Source organism: Silene latifolia, chromosome 10 (genome assembly GCF_048544455.1).
Source record: "Silene latifolia isolate original U9 population chromosome 10, ASM4854445v1, whole genome shotgun sequence".
Classification (NCBI taxonomy): domain Eukaryota; kingdom Viridiplantae; phylum Streptophyta; class Magnoliopsida; order Caryophyllales; family Caryophyllaceae; genus Silene; species Silene latifolia.
Window position 1 is genome coordinate 13865422 of NC_133535.1, and position 14156 is coordinate 13879577.

Sequence of the window (14156 nt, forward strand, 5' to 3'; positions counted from 1 at the left end):
ATATGAAATGAAGCTGAACCCCTCGAAGTGCACTTTCGGAGTCTCCAGTGGGAAGTTCCTGGGATACATGGTCACCCAGAGGGGGATAGAAGCCAGCACTGATCAAATCAAGGCCATACTCCAGCTAGAGTCACCTCAAAAGCCGAAGGACGTGCAGCGCCTGACGGGACGAGTAGTTGCCCTGAACAGGTTCATAGCAAGGTCCTCAGACAGGTGCAGGTTATTTTATGACATCCTCAGGAAGAGCCAGAAGTTCGAGTGGACGGAGGAGCATGAGGCAGCACTCAACGAGCTAAAAAAATATCTGAGCACTCCACCACTACTATCAAAGCCAGAACACGGAGAGCCCTTGTCTTTATACCTCTCGGTAACGGAGGTAGCTGTTAGTGCAGTGCTTGTTCGAGAGCAAGAAGGAATACAAAGATCCAAGATACTATGTCGGAAGTCCCTGCTACTGCGAAACCAGGTACACCTCACTCGAAAAACTTGTACTTGCGCTGGTCACAGCCTCCTATAAGTTGCGACCTTATTTTGAATCCCATACTATCTCTGTGGTAACTAACTACCCTCTTAAGACTATAATGAGGAAACCAGAGTTATCAGGGAGAATGGCCAAGTGGTCCATACACCTGAGTGGCTACGATCTGAAATTCGAACCTCGGACAGCAATCAAGTCCCAGGCTCTGGCAGACTTCGTCTCCGACTTTTCCCCCTCCCTCCAGGTGCAGGCTGAGAAAGAAATCCTCACTCTGGAGGAGGATAAAGGAGAACAGGTGTGGGAGCTGAATGTAGATGGAGCCTCGAATATGAAGGGAGCAGGAGTTGGTCTGGTTCTTAAGTCACCCCAAGGAGACCTGCTGGTCCAGGCAGTTAGGTGCGAATTCAAAGCTACCAATAACGAGGCAGAATATGAGGCCTTGATCTTGGGTCTGCAGCACTGCTCGGACCTAAAAATCGAGCACCTCCGGTATACAGCGACTCCCAACTCATCGTGAACCATGTAAATAACTCTTATGCAGCTAGGGACCCCACTATGATGGCCTACCTAGAAATAGCGCAAGCGTTGAAACTCAGGTTCCAGGCCTTCAACATCAAGCAAATCCCCAGGGACCAGAACGCGGAAGCTGACGCCTTAGCTGCCCTGGGGGCAACATTCAAGGCAGGTACAGTCACCACCGTACCTATCGTCCACGTACTAGAACCCGCAATATCAAAAGCAGAACAGGACAACGAAGGCACAACTGGCTCACCACAATCACAGGAAAAAGGGGTGTTAGCAAACACCACCGACCAAGAAGAGGTCAGTAGATTGGAGGAAGCCTTATCAAGATTGGTTCTGACGTGACACACTTCCAGCAGACAAAAAAGAGGTAAGAAGCTTTAAAATGCGAGCCTCCGGTTTGTCTTGATTGATGGTGTCTTGTTCAGAAATCCCATGCGGGACCCTACCCGAGGTGCCTGGATAAGGAGGAAGCCAGTCTTTTTTGCATGCTATCCACAGTGGTGAATGCGGAAACCATGCGGGCGGGAGCACATCCAACAAGGCCCTCGAGGCGGGGGTACTTCGGCCCACGATGCGCAAGGATGCTATGGAATACGCGAAAAAGTGTGACGCTTTGCCAAAGGCACGCACCGATCGACCACCGGCTGCGAAACCTCGCACCCGATTATTTCCCCCTGGCCTTTTATGAAATGGGAATGGACATAGTAGGACCGCTACCCAAGGCAAAGGAAACAAGGTCTATATGCTCGCCATGACGGACTACTTCTCCAAATGGATAGAGGCGAATCATTCTCTCGGTTACGAGGCCCGGTGATATCTTTTATTAAACGCAACATTATCTGTAGGTTTGGTATTCCATCCGAAATAATATGCGATAATGGGTCTCAGTTTATTGGCAATAAGACAGAAGCATTTTGTGCTAGTTGGAACATTTCATTGCAGAAGTCTACTCCCGAAACCCTCGGTCAATGGCCAGGCAGAGTCCAAAGAATAAAATCATAGTGGAGAACCCGAGGAAGAAGTGGAAGAAATTGGGGGCAAATGGGCGGAGGAGCTACCACTAGTTACGTGGGCGACAGACCACCCCTAAAGTAGCAACAGGGCAAACTCCCTTCACTGGTGTTCGGGTGACGATTATCCTTCAGAGGTCGAGTTCCTACCCACGAGATACGGGTGCCTGACGAGAGGAGCGGAACCAGTGGAAATGGCAAGCGGTTTAGACACGGTGGATGAGCTCGGAACCGGCGCCCGGATCGGGATGGCCTCATACAGCGGACGGTGGCCGGAGCTACAACAAAAATGTAAAGGTCGGGACCCTGCAAGTAGGAGACTTGGTCCCGAGGAAAGTTTTCCAAAACACTAAAAACTGCCGAAAAGGTGCAAATTTGCCTACAATTGGGAAGGACCGTACCGTGGAAAGTATCGTCGGAAATGGAGCCTACAGGCTCATGACAATGGCAGGGCAAATGGTCCCTAGATCGTGGAATATCATCCACCTAAAGAAGTATTACATATAAAGCGACCAGAGCAGTCAGCAACCAGACATGCAATATGACCCCACCAGGTTCCAGGTTTTGCAAAAGTGTCCTTTTCATTTCTAAGAGCTTCAATTTTTCAAATAGAACCTTAAAAATCCTTTTCTGAGCTTCCAAATAAAACTTTTGACTTCAAATTGTAATCAAAATTTCAGTATGCCTTAAACAAATTTAAAATCTAAAGTTTTATCAACAATACGCTTTGGGCTTATTTCAAAATTTGCATGCTCTAGAAGATAGGAGCCTGCGAAAGCTAATCTGGTGGAGTTTCTATATCCCTACACAGAGAAGCACGGACTTATGGCTGAGTACCCACAGATCGGATGAACTAGGCTTCTGCAGTACTCAGCATCCGTGCAAGCGAGGTTCCTCTGAAACAGAGGGGCAATTAGATCCCAGAGCCTCCAATCAACGGAAGCCGGCAATTATACAACGAAAAAGGTGCACGCACGACAAAATAAAGGTACGCCAGAAAACGGCAGAATTTTAACTAAAGCGCCCGAAACGGCAGAATATCAAAGTACGCTCCGCTCCCATGAGCAAAGCCAAAACATACCGAAAAATTATCCGAAAAACTAATAAAGTTTTATGCCACACAGGGCCCAGAAACTAAAATACTGAGAATAGAAAAGGAAGTTGGTTCAGGAGCCTCGTCAGTCCAGCACAACGCGCTCTACCTCTGCAGCAGGAGCCGGAGCATTTCCAGGAGCAGGCTGAACAGCAGAGTTGCCCTCAGGAACCAGGTTGTCAGCTGTGTGGATTCCTCCCTGAATCTCTTCCTCCTCGGCAGCAGAGAAGCTGTCATCCTCCTCCAAAGCGTCGATCTCAAAGTCCGACAGTATTCCCAAGTCAACTTTCTCTGGGAAGGAGTCAGCAAACAACCTTTCTTCCTCCTCTAAATCCCAAGACAGGTGCTTCCCCTCCTTGTACTCCTTGATGCAAGCAATTTTCATCTCCCAAGAAGAGCAAGCAGCAGCGTCAGTTAGGGCCTTGGATAGGTTGGCTTTCTTTTCTTTCAAAACCTTGTTCTCAGACGTCAGGGAGTTGTTAGCTTCCAAAGCTTGAGCAAGCTGCTCCTCAGAATCCTTCAAACTGGCACGGACCGAATCAACCTCCCCTTGGAGGCCAGCCTTCTCCTTTCTCTCCTCGTGCAGCTGGTCCAGAAGCTCCCTCTTCTCCGTCTGAAGGAGGCACACGTCATCTTCCAATTTAGCAAGCTTCTCCCGGATAAGGAGAGATATCTGCAGTGACTGGTGGAAAGAAGAAAAAGAAAAACCCTCGGTAAAAAAAAAAAAAAAAAAAAAAAAAAAAAAAAAAAAAACGCTCTACCTCAAATTCATGCTCAGCTTCCAGATCCGCCATTTCTTTCAGAGGCCTCTTCTCTAATGACGAACGAGGACCAGGAAGCATCAACCGCTCTAGATAAGGCCAGTGTCCAAGAGCCCTAGACCGACCAAACCCCTCTGGAAGCTTCAGAATCATCTCAGCAAGTGGAGCACTGGGAGCTACGGGGGTAAGAGGCTCCCTACCTTCAGGAGGCAGGAACGCCAGAGGTGTGACTTCAGCAGCGGCAGAGTCAGAGGAAACGACAGGCCTCTTCGAGCAAACCGCCTCAGCATCCAGAGAAGAGTCATTCTTCCTCTTGGAAGCAGGCTTGGGGACAACACCAGCGGCCCTTTTCCTCCGTTGGGCCAATATCATTTGTAAAGTAACCTTGGGCCTAGCAGATTCTGGAACCAGAAGAGTCAGGAACCAGAAGAGTCAGGAACCAGAAGGGTCAGGAACCAGAAGGGCCAGGAACCAGGAAGTTCAAGGGACAGGAATGCAAATATCGGAAGAGAGGCATACCTGACATCACGACTTCTTCCTCCTCCTCTCCGTCGACAGAAGGTGTTCCACCAGAAGAGAAGCCGAGCAAGCGATTGAACGACCTTTGATCAGGAGCCAGGCCAAATAACTTGGTCAAGGAAGTGGTCTCGTCGGGAGAAGGAACAAGACGGTTCAGGCCTGCACAGAGAAGCAAGTAAGGAAAGTAAGCGAACAAAAGAAAAACCGTAAAAAGGAAGCAACAGATACCTGCAGTAGATCGCCACTCAGAGAACACATAGTCAACTGGAGGAGGGAGAGAATTAATCTCCACGAAAATAAAACGACGAAACCAATCGGAGTCATTGGGCTTAGGAGGAAAGATTATGCAATGCTCTTCGTTTTCCCGGACACGCAAGGTGACCTGACCGTGCCCCAAAGACCGCACTGTAAAAAGGTGACCCAAATCCCCAAGGTCGATCCCGGAACCGTATAAATCATTCATGATACACAGAGGAATTAGAGTACGCCAGGCGTACGGGGCAACTTGACACACAGCTAATTTATTTAGACGAAGAAAGTCCTGGATTAATTTAGGAAAAGGAAACCTCAAACCCAAGAAGAAGGGATAATAGTACAAGCAAGTCCACCCCGGCCTTCGAAAGTCGGCCCTCTGACCCGGAAGTGGGACATGCACCACCGCATCATCGGGAAGCCCAAACCATTCCTTGATTAAAGCAAGGTCAGCCGCTTCGAAATCAGAGTCACAGGAATGCGTTGGGGTAAGAATGGAGGCCGAGGGAAACGGGTTATGCGAACCGGGATTAGAATCCGGAACAAGATAACTAGAAGACCGAGTACTTTTGCGAGCCATTTGAAAAAATAATAACAAAGAAGAAGAAGTGATGGTACCTGAAGAAGGGCGGGATCTTGAAGATGAAAGAAAGAGAAAGGTTTTGGAAAATGGGGAGTTAGAAAGTGAAAAGAAACAAGAATCAAAGAAGTTATAGAGGAGTGGGAAGCGTGACGGTTGGACAAGTAGTCAAGAAAAAGTAAAGAGGGGAAGTGAGGGGTCATGTCACATTAAAACAGGCGGCTCCCAAGAAAGAAATTCCCGCCCAAGTTCACTTACACGGGAATTTGGGGACAATTGTTGGGACTAAAAATTGCATTTTTACCAGGGCCACGTGTCAAGCAGCGAATGGAGGAAATAATTGGGCTGAGATTGATTACATGGCAAATAGAAGTCCGTTGGGCCACAACAAAGAAACACACTATTGAAAGATATAGTGGTTGGCAGTCAAAGGGGGAGAGGAGGTCAAACCATTGACTCCTAAAAAAGTGATAACAACTCCTAGAAGCCAGGAGGTTGTTTCTAACAACCTGGCAGAAACTAACCCTAGAGGAGAAGACTATAAAAAGGAAGGAAGCTCAATCAGAAGGGACAACGCAGAAGAGCACAAATAATAGCTACAAAACCTAGCCATCTACCACACGAAAAATCTCTGTGGTTATCATTCGTTGGAGCTTCTCCCATTGTATTCCCTTACTTGCAAATTTATTCCGATCATAGTGCAAATCTTGGTGGGACTCAGATTCCCCCCGCGGTTGTTCCCACAACGGGTTTTCCGCGTCACCAAAATCCCCTCGTGTTGATTTTTCTTTACCGTTTTGCATTTTGCTTTTCGCACCGTAATTTGTTACTTCACTCGCAACCACAAACGATCACTTTGACCCACTTAACGTAAAACGACTAACTGGTAATATTTTACCAAAACACACATAAGCATATATTTTTCAAAATGTCCATACTCTCGGAGAATCCGGTATTCCAATGGATGAAAAATTGAAAATTAAAGGTAGAAGTAAAGATTATATATAGGACTGAGCTTATAGGGAGTAGTAAAAAAAGCATTGGAAGAATACTAGGTATAGAAGCTAGCTCCATAGTTGGGAGTGTTTATTGTATATGGAAGGAACGTAATTCTAACATATTCAAGGATTTGGAGCGATCTGAGAGTAGGTGATGCAAAGCATCAAGTTTATCATCAGTGTTAGTATGCTCAATAGAGCATTTCCTGTACAGTCTAAAGAGATTGTACATAGTCGATCATAATGGCTAATTTAGCCTATTAGAGTTGTTGATACTTAGTAGTTATTCTTTTGTATTGAAACTAAATCCATTCTATCCCATTTTGGATGAATAAAAGGATTATACTTTCTTGCATAAATAAAAAAATAAAAATATAATACCATCTGGATCAGGCTTAACAAAATTGGACAAGTATAATTGGTAAAACATGTAATTAAATTTTATAACACTTGTTCATTAATATTTACTCATAACATGCTAATAATAAATAATTTAAAGTATCATTATATGATCATATTTCTACAACTTTCAAGAAATTTAGGTTTTACAATGTCACTATAGACAAATATATCAGTTTTCCGTTTCCTGTTTCTACTAATCAAACTTTTTGCAGGAAAGGGGTCGTACCATGCTTACCACCCTGACAAGCTTCATAGTTGAGATACGCCAAGTCAGGCCCAACAGAGTTAGTCCTGATAAACATGTAACTAACATACTAGCTTGTATCATCACCACTATCCAGATTAGTAACCAGGGAAGAGGGATGGGTCCTAACCCTGAATGTGATCCTTCCAAGGCTGAAAGTCCTGACAGAATAACAACTTTTGATATCATCTAGGGTGATGACCAAATTATGCTTGCGACAAATTAAAGATACTCAACAGAATGCACCACTTTCCAAATCATAGGCATCAATTGGTAAGGAGAAACCTCAATTTTCTTGATGATTTGGATCATCAACGGAGAAAATGGAAGCCTGCAACAACCCTGAATGTCCAGTCATGAATACAGAACCAACCAAGAGAGGCCCAGTCTGACCTGATCGGTGAATTCTCCGGCACCCATACTACAGTATCAGCAGGGATGATCCCTTTGTTCTTAAGAAATTGCTCAAACTCAGGTTCAAGGCAGTTTGGGAGAGCGTATTAATCATTAAGAGCACCAACTGGGGAAAATTTGAAATCTTTGTAAATGATCACCCCCTTCATTTCAACAGGGGGACGAGCTTCCTCCACTAGATTCTCAGGTTGATTCTCAGAAATTAAGTTCAGCGGGTTTAGGATTTGCTGAAGTATCAGGGGTTCCAGCAGTTTTGGATGTAATACCACCGGTTTCTAACCATAGGATACTCGGTCGAGTAGGGCTTACTCGGTCGAGTAGGCTGTCGAGTTTGCTGAGTTTGGGTTTTGGAGTAGTGTCAGTACTCGCCGAGCGTGTTGGTACTCGGTCGAGTAGGGCATACTCGATCAAGTACATCGATTACTCGGCCGAGTAACCAGTTTTACGGGTGAAATTCCGTAGTTTTGATTAAAATAATTGGAGAATTATATAAAGGCGTGTAATAGTTCCTTAATCTTTTCTTAATCATTTCTCTTAAACCTAAAATACGTACAACATTCTCCAATCATCTTAATCACTTCCAAGGCTATATTCGTTCAATTTGAGAGTTTTACATCCCTTGTCCGCATTGATTTCATCGGTAAGTATCGTACTTTTATTGTTGTCGTTTTTTCTATAGTTACTTACCCTAATCGGATAAACTGGGAGTTTAGGGTAGATTTTGATTGTATGATATGGTTATAGGTGACGAGTTCGTAGAGGAGCCTCTCTGACTTGATTGCTGTGATTTGCTTGGGTCGTAATAAGGTAGGGTCCCCCTACTCAGTTGGTTGTGTAATTGGTTAAGTTGTTTGTGATTAAATGTCGGCATGTTATCTCTTTAATTGAGTTTGATGGAGGTTGATTTGGATTATACTGTTGGTTTGTTTTTGTTGTGGGACCATGTCGGGAGATGGTTTTAACCCCATATTCGCCCCTTGTGATTCATGTCACAAGGGGATGTGCACATTAAGGAGATGGGTGCGCTCGTTGCGATGAGCGGGGCTTAAGTGGTACAACTGCGGTCCCCACTGGCAGTGTGGGTTACCTGTTGCGATGGATAACCTGGCAAGCCTACACATTTTAGTGTGTAGTCAGATATTCTGATGATTGTTGGAGTTGGAGTATTGGTTGATTGTGTTGTTTGTAATTGTTTCCTCTGCGTATGCTTAATTTGTTTATACAGTTGACTAGCCCCGTTTTATGTTTTCAAAACTGTGGTGATCCATTCGGGGATGATGAGCAGTTGACTTAACATGTGATGGATGTTGAGATAGCTCGCGGGATATGGATAGGCGGAAGCATCACTTGTTGCGTCGTTTAGCTGTAGCTGAGTTTAGTTTCATAATTTTTGGTTTTGGTTGTACCGTTTTGGAGTTTTAAAACTTGTAATATTTTTCTTTAAGTTGTTTTAATAAAAGTTGTTTCATTATGGTTATGCGTACTACCTCGGGTAACCGAGATGGTAGCACCTTTATATGCTAAGGTAGTCCTTGGTAAGGCACTTTGGTATATGGGGGTGTCACAAAGTGGTATCAGAGCGACGATTTTGGAACCTAAAACCAATGAACAAAATGAACATCGGGCGTCTAATAAAATGAACCCGGGTAAGAATTGTTTGGAGCTACCGCAATATTTTGAGAGACGTCTCGAAACTGCAATGTTGCCCACACAAGTTCGAACCGGTCACTACGGGGTGTGTCGGGGAGTCGGTGTATGCTTGTGTTTATATTTGTGCTTTATAGAGTGATGTGCATGTTGTGGTTCGAGATGAGATGGCATGAGTTGGCCTTATGTGTTGTGGAATAGTTGAGATGATAATATGGCATGATCTGTAGTGATCGTATGTCTTGCTTTACTTGTTGGTAGCAATATGAGAATAAGATGTTTGGTTGTATTTTGTTACTTGACTTGGTTAACTATGTGATTGGGAAGTCGTGTCGGCATGATTCGGCCGAGTGAGGGAGGTACTCGACCGAGTAGAGGGAACTCGACCGAGTACCGGTCAATCGACCGAGTGAGGGTCTATGTATAGTTGACAGTAGCTTCTGGAGTATGACCACTCGACCGAGTAGAGAGGATACTCGACCGAGTGGGGCGTACTCGGCCGAGTACTTCGGGTACTCGACCGAGTATTCTTTATGTGGGTTTCTGATCAGCTTCTGGAGTTTGGGTACTCGGCCGAGTAGTCTTTGTACTCGACTGCGTTGGGCGGTTGCGTTCTTGTTTTGAACGTAGGCTACATGCTTACGTTTACCTTCTTATATCAACTAAAAAATGCCGTCAAAGAGATATCCTACGTACCTTAAGGATTCGGACATGACTCTATGATAAGTGCGTATTTTATATATTTGCACTCCCTATATTAGCTCCATTTTACATGTCATTTAGCACTTATCATAGTGTTATGAGCTAATATTTGTTGTTCTAGTGTATTTGCTTGTCTTAACATGTTTTGTAGGATATTTAAGCCTTTTTGGAGCTAAAATACTACAAGATGAGTTACTAGAATACAATGGCTAAATGAAACCAAGTTTTGGACTAGCATGGAGTATTGGCATGGGTTTGCATGAAGAAATTGGTGGATCCATATGTATAATTCAAATGTTGTCAACAACCAAAATCAAGCCCAACTTCAAAGTCCAAGTCAATGGGAAAGCATGGGATTCCAAAGTTCTTAAGATGCCAAATGAAAGCATTAACCGGGTGATTAATCGCATCATTAATCACAAACATTGGATGCCATTTGCAATTAAGAAGAGAATTAAGGGAATTAACCCGGATAACCACGACCCCGATCGGGGCCGCATGCATCATGAATGCTTACGTTTTCCTTATCCTCTCCTATAAATAGGAGAGGTATTCCAAGGCTTAGGGGATCCAATTATTTACGTCTCATTTTCATATATAGCCTTAAGCAATACAATTCTCTCAATAGTTTTCATTTTAGATTTCATTATAAGTTAATCTTGTAGTTCTTAAACATTTGGTTCTTAATACATTTTCAAGCATTTGGTTATATATTATTCTTCCATTCAAGTTCATCTCCTTAAGGTATTTTCTATATAGTTTACATTTTTACATATCTATTTAGTTTATATTAGTTTATAATTAAAGCACTCTACTTAGATTACTTTAGTTTAATTTCTCTTACATGTTAAAACATTTAGTTCATATAAATCACTCAATCATGTTTATCATTTCTCTATTTATAGTTTACAATTTACACCTTAACATGAGTAGCTAAATCTCTTAGTCTAAGGGCTAGAGGAGTTATGCAAAACAAGTATATAACATGATAAAATAGGTTAATAAAATAATATTGTTCAAATTGCTTCTATGACATGCTTGAGCCATAACGTTCAATCTTTGTTTAAGGACTTATTCAATAGATTAAGTTTGTTCATTCGTTCTATAAGTCGAGAGGCACGGAATTGAATTAGACTAAGCATGTATAGTAGGACGACCTAGTCATGGACGAGAGTTTCTCTAGGACCCGGTCTATGGTTGACATTAATATCGTAAGGTGGGTGTCTCTAAACCTAAGCAATTGACAATACTATTAGTACCACGTTTATCATGATCATATGTTTAGCTTTGTATGTGTGACCCGAACCCCTTAGACTCTCTTTTATCATATAATTTACATTACAATTTTCATTAATCATCAAACAAACCAACCAAACCAAAATCGAAGTCGACCTTGATAAGAATCTACCCATAGCAATTCACAACGTAATTCTCGTTTCCTTGTGGTTCGACCCCTATTACTACATTTATTTGTGTTTAGGGAATTTATCTTTGCATAGGTACGCGATAAGCCTATCAAATTTTGGCATTTTGAATTGTCGATTTTTATTGCATTTTGAATTGTCGAGTTTTATCTTGTTTTCCTTTATCTTGGGAAACACTTGTTCCTTGAGACCGTTACTTATCACTTCTCTAGAAATTGTTGTCTTATGCCCAGGTCCTCATGCAAGAGAGAATTGCTTTCACCGGATTCCGATCCCGAGAGAACCTTTAGGAGAAGACGACGTTTTTGGAAGGAAGTGAAAGAGGCCTCTTCTCCCTTACAAGCCGAAAGTGCTAGAAAGTCTTACTTAGACGATCTAGAAGCCCTTGAAGAGGAGGAGGTTTCAAGTTCATCATCTCCACCACTACCACCATCTACTACCAAAAAGATGGTGAAACTTTCCGATCACTCAAAGCCCACCGCGGCCATGCTTCCGGCCGGTATCACAACCACTCAAATCACCGCGCCGGAATTCGAGATCAAACCGGATTTCATTAGCCTTGTGGAGAGGAAGCAATTTGGGGGAAGTCCTTTGTAGGATCCCAATTTGCATGTGCAAAACTTTTGTGACTATTGCTCCATGATCCGTCAAACGGGCGTCACTCAAGCCCAAATAAGGGAAATACTTTTCCCTTTCTCTTTGAAGGACAAGGCCAAGCTTTGGATCAATAGCCTTGACCGCACCACCATGGGAATCACCAATTGGGAAACTTTGGCTCTAGCCTTCTATAAAAAGTTTTTTCCACCGGAGAAAACTCAAACTTTGAGGAGCCAAATCACCGGATTCTGTCAAGAAGCTCTTGAGAGCTTATATGAGGCTTGGGAGAGGTACAAAGAGCTTCAAAGACAATGCCCACATCATGGGCTAGATGATTGGTTTCTAGCAATAACATTCTACAATGGATGTTGTGCCGAGTCCCGAAGGATTCTTGATTCCGCCAACAATGGGCGGTTTGATCAAATTGACACCGACTTTGCTCATGCCACGATCGAATCTATGGCGGTCCATGATGCCCAATATGTCAATTCCCGAGTTGTGCCATCCAAAGGTAAAGAAGAATCCTCCAACAACTCCGTTTTGGTAGCTCAAATTGCCTTGCTCCAACAACAATTGGCGGAGAGGGATGCTAAAGATTCCCTTCAACAACTCAATGTCGTGTCTTCAACAAGCCAAATCGTTATTTGTGATGGTTGCGGTGGTGCGGGTCATTATGCCGCTCATTGTCGTGCTCCTATCGAAGAGGTAAATGCTTTTCAAGCTTTTAGACAAAGTTCATATCCGCCGGGTACATTTTCCAACACTTATAAGCTTTTAGAAAGATGTGGAGGATGCTCCTCCAAAAGAAGTTGTCCAAATACCATTTCCCCATCGTCTAGCAAAGCACAAGGAAGAAGGTAAGTTCGGTAAGTTCATGGAAATGTGTAAGAATTTACAAGTCAACGTCCCGTTTATGGAATTGCTTACCCAAGTCCCTTCTTACGCAAAGTTTATGAAGGAAATCCTCTCAAAGAAGCGATCCTTCAATGAGGTTGAGACCATTGCTTTCACTGAAGAGTGTAGTACACTCTTACAAAATAAGTCTCCCCCGAAACTTAAGGACCCCGGTAGCTATTCTATTCCTTTCACTATAGGCACATATACCATTAATAAGGCCCTTTGCGACCTAGGTGCTAGTGTGAGTGTCATGCCCTATTCCCTTTGTGAGAAACTTAACATGGGTGCTCTAAAATGCACAAGTACAACATTGCAAATGGCGGACCGTTCTTTAAAACGACCCTTAGGTGTCTTAGAAGATGTACCCGTCAAAGTTGGCAAGTTTTTCATACCCGTTGACTTCCTCATACTTGATATGGCCGAGGATTCACAAACCCCAATTATATTGGCTAGGCCATTTTTACGCTGTTGGAATATGTGTCCTCCGACAATAATGTGATCACAACTGTTGATCATGATGATCACATGTTTAAATCTCATTTTAAAAGAATACGATTGGGAAGTATTTATACTGTCAACTGGTCCACACATATCGGTAATGATTGGCTGACTAGAGTTTGACATTACTGTCGTGCGACGGTGGTGATCAGTTGATCCCCTAGGTCATACCTATAGGGCAACACTCTTAATTGATCATTTAATTGATCGTATGAAGATACGGGTCAATTAAAATATTTAAAATTGACGGACGATTTTGGAAGTAAAATTTACGTATTTCATTATAATATGATTAAATGAGATACGGTCTGAGTAATCGAATTGTTTCATTATTCAGATGAAATTATTGTTTAAAGAAACAATTGAAATTGAATGAATTATTATAAATACAAATTATTGTGATTTATAATTTGTAAAATATTTTGGTACAAGTAATTATGAATTACTACGTCGATTTTTGTACATGACGTATTTTTATTAATACGTTGATTTTAATATGTTAAAAATACATAACAAATTTATGTGACATGTGATATGTGACATATGACAAATTGACATTTTGACAAAGATAAAATGGAGTCCATTTTATCCTATTGACCGAAATATTGGAGAGAATTAGGAAATTATTAGGATAATTGTATTAGTGGTAAACATAATCATGTTTATCTAATACTAGACTTGCATGCCTACATATTCTTGTGAAGGCAACCAAGAGCATGCATTGGCTCCTTTTGTTCCTCTCTCCCACCCGGTTTTGGGGAAGAAAACCATGTTGGTTTTCTTCTTATTTTGCCTTATGTTCACTAGTATACTCACTTGTGACATATTCATTATTCATTCATCTAAAATAAGAAGTTTTAGAAAGATAAAAAATTCCTCTATTCTTCCTCTCTCTCAACCGGTTTTGGGAGTGAAACCAAATAATTTTTGGGTCAATTTTTCTACAAAATTAATATTGTACTAGTATTTATAATATTAATTTTATTAAGAGTGTGCTTTGGGTATTAAGCTTTGGGAGAGATCCTACACTTGGGTCTTTGTTCATCCATTGAGGAAAGCACAAGAACAAGAGAGAAGGAGATCTCTCTTGTGCCCTTATAAAACCGAAAATCACT

General features: G+C 42.5%; 1 protein-coding gene and 1 non-coding gene across 2 annotated transcripts; one reads left to right on the top strand and one right to left on the bottom strand.

Moving 5' to 3' along the window:
• Window positions 1–581: 581 nt before the first annotated feature.
• LOC141607135 (uncharacterized) lies at window positions 582–1345 on the top strand. The gene is made up of 2 exons (XM_074426495.1): window positions 582–927; window positions 1020–1345. The coding sequence occupies exons 1-2, from the start codon at window positions 582–584 to the stop codon at window positions 1343–1345; spliced, it is 672 nt and encodes a 223-aa protein (XP_074282596.1).
• A 10523-nt stretch (window positions 1346–11868) lies between these two features.
• On the bottom strand, window positions 11869–11975 carry LOC141610296 (small nucleolar RNA R71). The gene has a single exon (XR_012528198.1). It is a non-coding gene; the product is annotated as a small nucleolar RNA R71 (small nucleolar RNA).
• Window positions 11976–14156: the final 2181 nt, after the last annotated feature.

Coding starts and splice junctions, on each gene's coding strand:
- LOC141607135 (XM_074426495.1), top strand. CDS start 582: ATGAGGAAACCAGAGTTATCAGGGAGAATGGCCAAGTGGTCCATACAC. Junction 928..1,019: donor ATATGAGGCCTTGATCTTGG/GTCTGCAGCACT, acceptor ACTCTTATGCAG/CTAGGGACCCCACTATGATG.